The sequence below is a fragment of the Mirounga angustirostris genome, unplaced genomic scaffold (assembly GCF_029215605.1).
Source record: "Mirounga angustirostris isolate CCGP_5_RB_7025 unplaced genomic scaffold, mMirAng1.0.hap1 SCAF_4, whole genome shotgun sequence".
Taxonomy (NCBI): Eukaryota; Metazoa; Chordata; class Mammalia; order Carnivora; family Phocidae; genus Mirounga; species Mirounga angustirostris.
Window position 1 is genome coordinate 116,089,587 of NW_026991712.1, and position 12,048 is coordinate 116,101,634.

A 12,048-nucleotide genomic window follows, 5' to 3' on the forward strand; every position below is an offset into this window, starting at 1 on the left:
GTGATAGTAACAGTTGCTTGAATTTTATTATTACTATTGAAGCAAAACTTTGGAGAATAATAATACCCTATGTTTCATCACTAATATCATCAGAGATGGGGCACAAATAGAGGAAGCCCTCTGCAGTCTGCTAATTCTAGGTTACATTCTGTTCCACAGAAAGTACAGAAGTTTCACCTAGTCATAACTGATGGATGCTTTGGATAACTCTAAGTCAGAGAATGACTTTGTAATCTTATTTCTACTAGGAGGCTTTTCTAAGTTGGCAGGTTGCCATGGCATCTGGACCCACTATGACGGCCCCCATTTGTCTGGTGGAAAACAACAATATGCACCTGTCAGTGAACCAGACAGCTATACAGATTCTTGAAAGGATTTCTCAACCAGTAGTGGTGGTGGCCATTATAGGACTGTATCGTGCAGGCAAATCCTACTTGATGAACCATCTTGCAGGACAGAACCGAGGTGAGTGTTGTACTCATTCTGGGGCCTACTGATTACCTCTAGCTATATAGCTCTTAGACCTTTAGTTTTCTTCCCTGGGCACGTGAAAGGAGAACCAAAATCCTCTCAGTCAACCAAACTTCCACTTCTAATTCTCACCACTAAATTACTCTTACTGTAATCTGTTATCATACTGTTTTACTCTTGTTAAGGAAAATCTCTCCTACTAATGCTCAGGATCCCACCTTTTTAACCTGATCAAGTACTGGGCTCTTAAAATTACACGTCTTCTCTCTCTTGAAACACATTTGCTTTTTTATGCGATAGTCCCATCAACATATAAAGATGTTTGAATATCTATTGAGGAGGGATAGAAGCAGAAAAGTGTTCACCTTTAGCCCAGAAGGCTGACCTATAGCCTGCTTGTTCCTACAAGGATCAAGCATATGCTGACTGTTACATTCTGAAAGGGTCTCCGGACTGCCTGTATATCTCAACAACAGTAAATATTGAACTGAATGAGAAGCACCAGAGAAATCTTGTGAAAGTAGTTTTATGAGTAGAAATTCGAAGAAACATTTATGATCTAATACTCCCTGCACGTCCCCTTCCTCTTGAGCAGTAAGCATATAATACGAGCTGCACACAGCAAAAGTGTAGCTCTTTTTGTCAATGGGTCTTGGCCATGTGCTACTTGAATAAACTAAGTTGCACTGTGAAATATCTCAAGAATTCTTTCTTGACGGTTGTGCTCACAGACCCCACATCTATCATCTTGAAAATCCTTCCTGGATTTCATATCCTATTGTAGTTAACAACCTTTCTCCCCTCTTTTTTTTTGTTTTTATCACATTGGCAAAACATATGATCTCAATTTCCTTTTTCTACTTTTTCTTTTCCCATTTTTTTCTTTAATCCACTGCTCTCTGACTTTGTGCCTCACCATTCTTTCAAAATGCTCTAATTATGGTTATCAATGATCTCCATTTTTTTTTTTCTGCTTCATGAATGCCTCTTTGCCTCCATCTTGACCATTTGCTGGCATCACTGCCCTCCTTGAAACAGATAACACACAAAGTAGGACACGCTTAAGGAATTTGAGAAAGAACCATCTTGTATGCTGGGGTATTTACATTCCAGAAAGTCTGACATTGTACCCTTTGGTTACTTAGATGAATCTTCTGTCATTGTATGTTGCCTTCTCCCCTCCCCTTCCAGGTTTCCCTCTGGGTTCTGCCAAGGGCATCTGGATGTGGTGTATGCCTCACCCCTGCAAGCCAAACCACACCCTGGTCCTTCTGGATACCGAGGGCCTGGGTGATGTGGAAAAGGTAAGACAGGCAGTCACAGATAAATCCTTTTTATTCTGGATTTGCTCCTTACCTCTTCATGATATTTTATAATTTAACTGCTGTAATCTATATGCAAAATCTAGAAATCCAACTATAGTAAATGAGGCATGCTGGTTTATTTGAAGTTCACTTCTAGGTGAGATAGGATATATTAGCTAAAATCTTCTATTTCTTGATACTGGATGAATTATTTTATTAATTTTTTAAAAAGATTCATTTATTTGAGAGAGAGAGACCGCGAGTGGGGGAAGGGGGAGAGGGGGAGAGAGAAAATCTCAAGTAGACTCCCTGCTGAGCACGGACCCTGATGTAGGGCTTGATCTCATGACCCGGAGATCATGACCTGAGCCGAAACCAAGAGTCAGATGCTCAACGGACTGAGCCACCAAGGGGACCCTGAATTATTTGATTAAATTTAAGAAATAATTATTGAATAGCTGAGCTGCAGCCTCCTGGCTTAGTACTGTAGTTATTAGTCACCACAGTAAAGGTCCTGCCCTCAAAGCATCTTCAGTCCAGTTGAGAAGACCACACATATGAAGACTTCCAGTAAGCCTTCATAAAATACACTAAAATAAAATACACTCTTTCTCCAACTTTCATAGTTCTGCTCTTCCTTGATAAAATTCTAAATTTTCATTTCTATTATAGCTATAGGTTCCATTGCTTATGTACATTACTAAGATATAAGATTACTAATATCTTTATAGATATTGTCATCTTTGTTACATTCATTGTTATGGATGTTTGTCACCACTTTGAAATAGTCACCTTGAAAGTAACAATTGCCATTTTCAAGTTTGCTTTTTAAATGTAAGAGCAGTGGGAAACATTCAGTAGCTTCCTATAAACATTTGTTGAATTTAATTGAATATAATCTGAATCCCCAGTAATGACAATTATGGTATATTTTATATAGCTATATGTAGAATGAATAAATGCTAACACTCATCACTGAATACCGAATTGCACACCAGGTACTGTACTAGTTTTTCTATATATGTTACTTTATTTCATCCAATAGAAGAATAAGCAAGCTCTGTGAAGATTAGAGTCTCTTTATATATGAAGAAGTCACAATCACGAAAAGTCTTCGTAATTGTCAAAGTTGATATCTTTATCTATGTCTGTCTTCAAACTTATTTCTTTGCATGGCAAGTATGTTAGCTGAAATAATAAATGAAAGACTGATAGAAGAAGTGTCTGAATGAATTTCTAAAGACTAAATTCCCAAAACTCTTGCTCCAATGTGTTTTCTAGGGTGACCCTAAGAATAACTCATGGATCTTTGTCCTGACTGTGCTTCTGAGCAGCACCTTTATCTACAACAGCTTGGGCACCATCAACCACCAGGCCCTGGAGCAGCTGCAGTATCCTTCCAGGGACCAAGCCACCATGTTTCATTAAGTTGATGGGAATAGAGATCAAGTTGGTTTCTCCGTCCCTGTCACTTAGCTGCCTTTGGTGGAGCAGAGGGGACCCAGGGCAAAACAGAGTGTTTATAATAATTTTTTGTTAGAGAAAAGTGGGAATAATGGGTGGGAACTTCCTTTTCCTTAACTGTGCCCTAGTTATGTGACAGAGCTCACAAAACTAATCAGGGCAAAGTCCTCCCCAGAAGAGGATGGAACAGAAGATTCCACAGAGTTTGTGAGTTTCTTTCCAGACTTTATCTGGGCTGTAAGGGATTTGACCCTGGAGTTGAAGCTAAATGGTCATCCTATCACAGAAGATGAGTACCTGGAGAATGCCTTGAAGCTGACTGCAGGTATCAGAGCATGACCTGGTCCAACAGAGGGTGGAAGCTACTAAACACAGTCCACTATCTTTGGGATTACATTTGTATTCAAGACCAGATTGAAATCTGTAGAAATGGTGACTTGAGGTTGGGTTGAAAAACTCTAGGAACTGGAGTTTAAGTTCACCCAAGAAAAGTAGAGCCTGGGCTAGAATGAAATTATTCAAAACCGATTTGTTCTTTAAATAATGGCTAATTTAGCTACCAGACTTCAATGGGTGCTTAAACTTTCCAAAGACCAGAGACATGTTCCTTACTTTGGCTTCTATTTTTCTGTGTTGAAGAAAACAACTGACTGAAATGTATTAGGCATAAAATTACAAGGAAAATCAATATATTACTATATATACAGTTCAATAAAAAATATATTTTACAGTTAGATATTAATCTTCTCAAAGAAGGATATTACTTTCTAATGCCTGTATAGATATATCACATTAAACCTGAAGAAGTATGCCTTTTCAAGCTACACCTTTTCAATATTTCTGAAAATTATCAGAACATTCATTTTACTGTCTATATCATAGTTTTCTCTTAATTCTCACATATTTATCCATGTTATAATTTTGAAATAATAAATTATTTTAATGGGTTACATTTATAATGGTATATATCTCATCTCTGATCTTGAGAGAAAGATCAATTCTGATTATTCATTCTTGCTTTCAGTTTTCTACTTACACTTTCCCAAAACATTTAATGAGAAACTGGGTAGGCAGAAGAGCAATGCTGTTAAATCAAGTCTAGTCCTTTACCTCAAGGCGTTTGTAGAGTAGTGGTGACATTCTAGAATTACATTTTAGGTACATTTACTCCTCCGAGGTTTTTGTGAAATAAAATCGCTAACATTATGCAAATTATTTCTAGCATCAAAGCAGTTTTCCTTAAATAACCAGAGTGTCCTAGTATGCCTAATACTGTTGTTCCTAATACTGCTCCATTATTCCTTGATAATGATATATATTATAAATATATATTTAAAATGGTCCATCAATTTAAAAATGAGACAATGCACTTTCAGTTTGCTGAGACATTTCAGGTCAGCCATTTTAGATTTAGAACAGAAGGATTTATGTGGCTTTTCTTGATCCCAAGCTCAGTTTCTACATTAGACCAAAAAGTTCCATTTGACCTTCCATTCTTTTAGCCATTCATTCAGTAAACATCTCTCCGTGAAGAGATGTGTATATTTTATAATTATCTCACTTTGGAGGGTTTATAAATCCCTCTCCAAAACTGCACACTTTGTCACTGGTATCTGTGTCATCCACTTATCTGAAAAAAAAAAATCCTCCACTGATTTAAAAAAAATCACTAACTGGGGATAAAAACAGAACATACTGCTTTTTTTTTTTCTCAAGGGAACTCCCATCTGGTAAGTGTTATTTGCAAAAAAATACAAAAATATTTTGGGAGTTTAGAACAGTACAAAAATAAATAGTATCCCATGAATCAGTGATTATCCATTGGAAGCTTTAAAATTCAGAATAAATATAATCTGATTTATCTTGCCTCATCTGTCTACCTATATAATCTATCTTGCTTTTAATTTCTTAAAGGGGAAGTTATGTTTTCCAGATACCCTTTAGTATGTTAGATAAAGGTAAATTTTTAATTTTTTAGCCATGTGGCCTGGAGAACCATAAAAATTAAGAGTCAATAGGAAAACAAAGGTGAAGATAGAGGAGGCAGGGCTGTGTGTGGCATGGAGTGGGGGGATGGGGGTGGTGGGTATGAGTGCGCGTGACTTCAGAAATGTTGTCTCAGAATCTGGTATACTATGGGGTGATAATTTGATATTTATCCCTTTAATATCCTGGCTCATTCAGGGCTGAGGACTCTGGTGGTCCTATATGGATACCATCAATACTGGTTCAGTGCCTTGTTTGGAGAACGCAGTGACAACTCTAGCCGAGCTTGAGAACTCAGTGGCCGTGCAGAAGGCAGCTGACCACTACAGCGAGCAGATGGCCCAGCGAGTGAAGCTCCCCACAGGCAAGCTCCAGGAGTTGCTGGATGTGCATGCAGACTGTGAGAGGGAAGCCACTGCAGTGTTCATGGAGCACTCCTTCAAGGATGACCAGCGGGAGTTCCAGAAAAAGCTGGTGGTAATGTGTCTTAGTATTTACTCTTCAGGACTCTTCCTTTTGAAGAAGGAAGCCTAGAAGTACCTTTATGGACCCCCTGGCTCATCTCTTACTCAAGGACAAAGCAATGTGGATTCTCATGAGAGAGTTTTAAAGGACTACCTTTCTTTCTTTCTTTTTTTTCCTTCAAACCTGAGGCACTTTGTCTAGAAATCTCTCTTATCTCTTAAGTAAAATCAATATAGATATCCTCCTGATCTGAATATTTCTATGGATTCTAAGCCTGCCCAGAACACCCAAAAGTCATTCTTGAGCATGGATGCTTTCTGAGAGCACACTCCTATTGTCAGGAAACAAATTTTCTCTCATCACACCCTCATTCCAGGCCATTTTCAATTTACATTGCTCCTTGTTGTATCACCATATCATTGAAGATAAAATCACTGAATGCTCCAGTTGCAAGGAGCCATAGAGATTAGGTAATACAACTCCAACATCTCAGAAGAACCAGGGAGGTTAAGAAACTTGCCCATAGTCTTGCAGAGAGTATTCAAGGTTGTGAGTAAATCAAGTCTTGTGATTCCTGTTTTATTCCATGTCCTTCTCCAACAGAATGCTTTTCTCATGAGGACCACAGTTAGACCAATCCTTTTACCAGATTCTTTGGAATGGTATTTTTTCCTGTTCCTCTCTTCAGGTGACATCCCCCTACTTTTCCCTTGTAGGAACTCATAAAGGATAAGAAGGAGCATTTCTTGCAGCAGAATGAAGAGGCATCCATTGAATACTGCCAGTCTAGGCTTGATCAGCTTTCACAGGTCCTAATGGAAAGTATTTCAGCAGGAACTTTCTCTGTTCCTGGAGGGCATGAGCTCTACAGGGAAGCAAAGGAAAGTATTGAATGGAACTATTCACAAGTGCCCAGGAAAGGAGTGAAGGTGGGGAATACGGGAGCATGGGAGGCCTACAGAATAGAGCCAAAAGGGTCTCCAGATAATCTGAAGAGCACAGTGCCAGTTGTGGGTGATAAACAGCATGGGGATATCATGACAGCTTTAGCTTTTAAGGACCACTATTTGCTATTTACTCCTGAGAAGAGTGGAAATGCCTATTCCTAAAAAAAAGAGTATTGATTTCTGACATCCATAGGAGATAGAACAGAAATTACTCATTTCCCAACCAACAACACAGCACTGAATATGGCAAGTTACAAGTTAAAGTAAGTTAAAGTAAGAATCCTTGTACTTATGTATGATCAAAAGTAAGAGAGGAAGTCAAATATACAGACAATTGCATACAAAGTTGTAACACATATGAACCTGTGAAAATGGGCTCCATATGATGCAATATTATGGAGCTATAGAAAGGATGAGATCATGCCATCTGAGACCTAAAGGATGCCATAGATGGACCTAAAGGATATTATGCTAAGTGAAATAAGTCAGACTGAGACAAATACGATATGATTTCACTCATAAGTGGAATCTTAAAAAACACCCTCAAGTGAATAAACAAAAAACAGAATCAAACCTATAAATACAGAGAACAAACTGATGATTGCGAGAGAGGAGGGGGATGGGCAAAATGGGGGAAGGGGAGTGCAAGATCCAGGCTTCCAGTTATGGAATGAATAAGTCATGAGAATGAAAGGCACAGCATAAGGAATAGAGTCAACAATATTGTGATAGTGATATAACGAGACAGATGGTAACTATACTTGTGGTGAACATAGCAGAAAATATAAATTTGTAGAATCACTATCTTGTACACACAACCTAATGTAACATTGTGCATCAACTACACTCAAATTAAAAAAGTATAATAATAAAGAAGTAAATAAAAGAAAATGGGCTACATAGGTTGTAGTAATAAACATAATTAATAATGCAACTAATATATACTGGACTCTTACTTCTTATAGGCATAATGTAAAGCTGTTTCCCTAGACCCTTAAGTTTAATCCTTCAAACAGCATTAAGAAATGTCTATATTTATTGTCAACATTTTATGTATCTGAAATGAGAGGCACAAGCAGGTTAAAATAACTTGCCTAAAGTTAAAGTCAGCAAATAACAGAGGAGAGCAACAGTACAAATTAGAGGCAACATTAGAAAGCAAATACATAAAACACCAGAGATTGTGGATTTATAGAACTGAACATAGTTCTGACTGGCTGGAACCTAGAGTGCGGAGAAGAAAGTAGCACTGGGGGAGAGCCTGGAGGGACACAGGAAGCAGGAGATATGGAGTCTCTGGTCACACTAAGGCGCTTGGACACCTTGTAGGGAGCCACTGTAGAATTTTAAGCATGAAGCACAAATTACATGGACATACTTGTTTTTGCAGCACTAATCTCCATAGTGGAACTCTAAGTTCTTTGCTCCTTCTTGGTTCCTCAGGCAAATGAGGTCCTCCAGAGCTTTCTGCAGTCGCAGGCTTCAATAGAGGAATCCATCTGGCAGGCAGATAAAGCCCTCACTGACAGGGAGAAGGCCATAGCAGGTATGGGGCAGGGCTTGGCTCACAGTGGGTTGGGTAGGTCCCTCTGTCAGGTATAAGGGTAAAACCTTCCTGAAACAAGGAGCGTCCTCTCCTTCTGAGGCACAACTCTGCTAAATCTAAAAACAAGGGGAGTTGTAGTTGTATGTCAGCCAGACAGGGCCTTTCCCACATTTTGAAATTCATGAGGAATTCAGAGATTTTCCACCTTCCCTTCCAATTTTCTTTTGTCTCTGAGCTCTGGAGGGTAGAGATCAATCCTCACTTAATTTTCTTCCCTCTCTAAACTTTCCTGTGGTAGCGGAGCAGGTCAGCAAGGAGTCAGCTGAAACGGAACAGGAGCTGCTAAGACAGAAACTACTGGAGCAGCAACAGCAGATGGGAGGCACAAGAAAGGACTCTCCAGGAAAACATAGTCCAACTGAAAGAGAAGATGGAGAAGGAGAGAGAAAACATACTAAAAGAACAGAACATGATGTTGGAGGATAAGCTGAAGGTAAGTCTGGCCATGGCCTTGGTAATGCTCGGTGGTCCTTCTTCTGGTACCTCAGGAAAGGATGAGTGAAGGCTACAGGGATGGAGCTCAGGAAGTACCATTGCCATTAACTGCTTGTAATTTATTAAAACCCTGAATCCTTTGAATTCTTCTTCTTCTTCTCCCTCTCCTTCCTCTTCTCCTCCCTTTCCTCTTCCTACTCCTCATCCTCTTCCTGCCCTTCCCCTCCTCCTCCTCTTTCTTTTCTAAAGAATCCTTTGAACTCCACTCTATATGCAGACTTTAGAGAGTTCAGGATGAGTATGACACCTCCAAGTTCTTGGAGAATATAAATAGCATTTGAGTTGCTATTTTGGGAATTTAAAAATGATCTCATGAGGCTTGATTAAATAGATATTCCAACCATATGCAATTTTTAATTAATTTTTAATTTTTTAATTAACATATAATGTATTATTTGCTTCAGGGGCACAGGTGATTCAACAGTCTTACACAATTCACAGCGCTCACCATAACACATACCTTTCCCAATGTCCATCAACCAACCACCGCATCCCTCCCACCCCCCTCCACTCCAGCAACCCTCAGTTTGTTTCCTGAGATTAAGAGTCTCTTATGGTTTGTCTCCCTCTTTGGTTTCATCTTGTTTCATTTTTCCCTCTCTTCCCCTATGATCCTCTGCCTTGTTTCTTAAATTCTGCATATCCATATGTATTTAAGACGAGCAGAAACTGGTTTGCTTTACCAAGATCACTGACAATTATCAGAAACTCTATTGCTACTTAAAGACCCTGAGGTAGATCTATGCTGACATAAAACTATCAGAAATGTACAGACTCAAAAACACAGGGAAGCGATAGCTTCTAAATTTGGTATTTTATCTCCAGGTGTGGGTAGTTTACCCAAGTTACCAAATGGCATAGGGAGGAATTCTCTCATTATCCATCAGGACATGTTTATGATAGATTTTTAGAAGAGCTTATAACTTCCCATCATTTCTACTATTTGGGTGACCATACCAACCCAAGTGGAACTGAGTGTGATCAGACCAAGTCTACCTTCCAACTGGCATTTTTTTTTTTTAACTGAAACATGTTACATTTGTCCTCATGTCAGGCTTAGCATCCTAGTAAACTTTAATGGTGTGTGAATACTAGGAAGGCTTTAAATTATGCTTCATCTCAATGTTTAGGTCCAAGCCAGGTGATATTCCTCACTGCAAAATTCTCCTTTCTAGGTTAAGAAGGAACAATTTTGGAAGTAAAACAAAGATAGTTTGACAACGTTTTTATATATGAAGTGCAGTTCTTGAAAAAAATGATAATTTTACTTCTCACTTTTTGTTTAGGTCCAACATAATCCGCTCAATGAAAGATTTAGCAAGAAATATGAAGAGATGGATGAAGAGATAAAGCAGTTGAAATACAGGGTTGATGCTACTAAAAATAATGATACTCCCTGGTTTGCACAAGTCTTGGAGGATTTAGCAATGAAATTGTTTCAATATTTTCTTCTCCTGTTAGAACACTTGATAATATGCATGGTGTGAGCTCACTATTTATGAATTAGCTCTCCTTTTAAAGAAATTAAAGAATGTGGTTATATACTCTGGCCTATTTTTGGTGCATATGGTTTTCACTTTTATCCAGAAAAGTTTTAAATATAAAAAGTGCCTACAAGAGGATAGCAATGCCTGCCCTACATTAGACAGAATAAATGCATGTACACTTTGATATATAACTTTTAGGAAATCTACATCTGCAAAATTATAAATATATATAAAATCCACTGAGGCCTCACTTTAAGTGACAAAAGCTTGCTTAATTAGATTATTGAAGTATCTATATCTATATATTGGTAATATAAATTGAACATGTGCCAGTCTGAACACTGGAATACTATGTAGCCAGTAAATAAATTGACAGTGGAGCTGTATTTGTAAAAACATAGGAAATATTGAAAATATAAAGAAATAAGGAATAAAACAGTGTGTATAATGTATTCACTATAAAAAAATTATTATGTGCAATTATACCTATGTACAAATAAAATATCTCTGGAAAATTTGTTAGAAACTAGTATCACTGGTTCCTTCTGAGAAGAACTGAATGGCATCAGGGGTGGAAGGGACACATGCTCTTCATTATATATTCTTATCTTTTGACTTTTTTAAAGAAATCTTGAATTTCCATTTTATAAATAAATAACAGAAAATATAGAGTATAATACTAATAATGATAATCATAAAAAGAATGTGAAATTGGCTATGAGATAATGAAATTCCTCACTATTTCTAGAAATGACATCAGCCTGCTCAATGAGGGGGTCTAAGACTAAGATCAGAGTACCAGGATGCATAAAATTCACATCTTAATCTTGTTTTCATTTTGGCCTTGGTTTTTAATCCCTTATATTTACTTCAAAACTAAGTTATAGGGCGCCTGGGTGGCTCAGTTGGTTAAGCGACTGCCTTCGGCTCAGGTCATGATCCTGGAGTCCCTGGATCGAGTCCCGCATCAGGCTCCCTGCTCGGCAGGGAGCCTGCTTCTCCCTCTGACCCTCCCCCCTCTCATGTGCTCTCTCTCTCATTCTCGCTCTCAAATAAATAAATAAAATCTTTAAAAAAAAAAAAATAAGAGCGCCATTAGGGAAGAAATGAGGGGGAAGGAGGGTTTATGGGCAAAATTCCTGATTGCACAAGAGGTGGGTGTGTTTGGGACCTAAATGAAAGTCCATGCACTAAAGCTGAGAGAATATATGATGGGAAGAGGAGCCAGCAGCAGGCAGACTGTAGGATCTTGCGGCCCCAGTATGACAACCACAAGCTTTTATGGAAAGTGACATGACTTATCTCTTACAAAACTCACTGTGATGACTGGGTGAAAATGAATTGGAGTCTGCCAAAAATGATGATTCCTGGCCATGCCATCAGCCCTAAAAATAGGCTTTTAAAAATTACTAGCCTCTTTGTAAAAGATTTAAAATGCTAAGTGCCATACACTTGCTTAAAAAAACAAGAGGTGCCAGACTCTTACACATAACGTTTTCCCCCTTGCTCCCTCCAAACTGCACACACTTCCAGTCACTACTTTTTTTTTCCAGCTTTAGTAAAATATAATTGACAGATAACATTGTATAAGTTTAAGGTGATCTCTAATTAGGTTTGAAAATGATCTAATATAAAGGTTTTTTACCCAGAAAAACAATCTCTTAAGTCAGTTAAGGCCCGTTGAAATGGCATTTCCTGTGAACAGAGTTCAGATTTCAACTGACAGCAACGAAGAGCTACTTTCACAATGGACTTACTTCCAGGAAATCAGGTGCCTTTCTGTATGAGCAAAACAACAGACTATTTTTGATCATGTAATTTCA

The 12,048-nt window shown here is 38.2% G+C and overlaps 1 protein-coding gene across 1 annotated transcript; it reads left to right on the forward strand.

Moving 5' to 3' along the window:
* The first annotated feature begins 243 nt into the window (after positions 1–243).
* LOC123859419 (guanylate-binding protein 6-like) lies at positions 244–10,431 on the forward strand. Its single transcript, XM_054512758.2, is given in 11 exon segments — positions 244–465; positions 1,663–1,775; positions 3,057–3,166; positions 3,368–3,564; positions 5,431–5,702; positions 6,407–6,619; positions 8,081–8,183; positions 8,482–8,561; positions 8,563–8,676; positions 10,025–10,163; positions 10,166–10,431. Coding segments are annotated over 11 exon segments (1,611 nt in total). The 5' UTR covers positions 244–275; the 3' UTR covers positions 10,246–10,431.
* Positions 10,432–12,048: the final 1,617 nt, after the last annotated feature.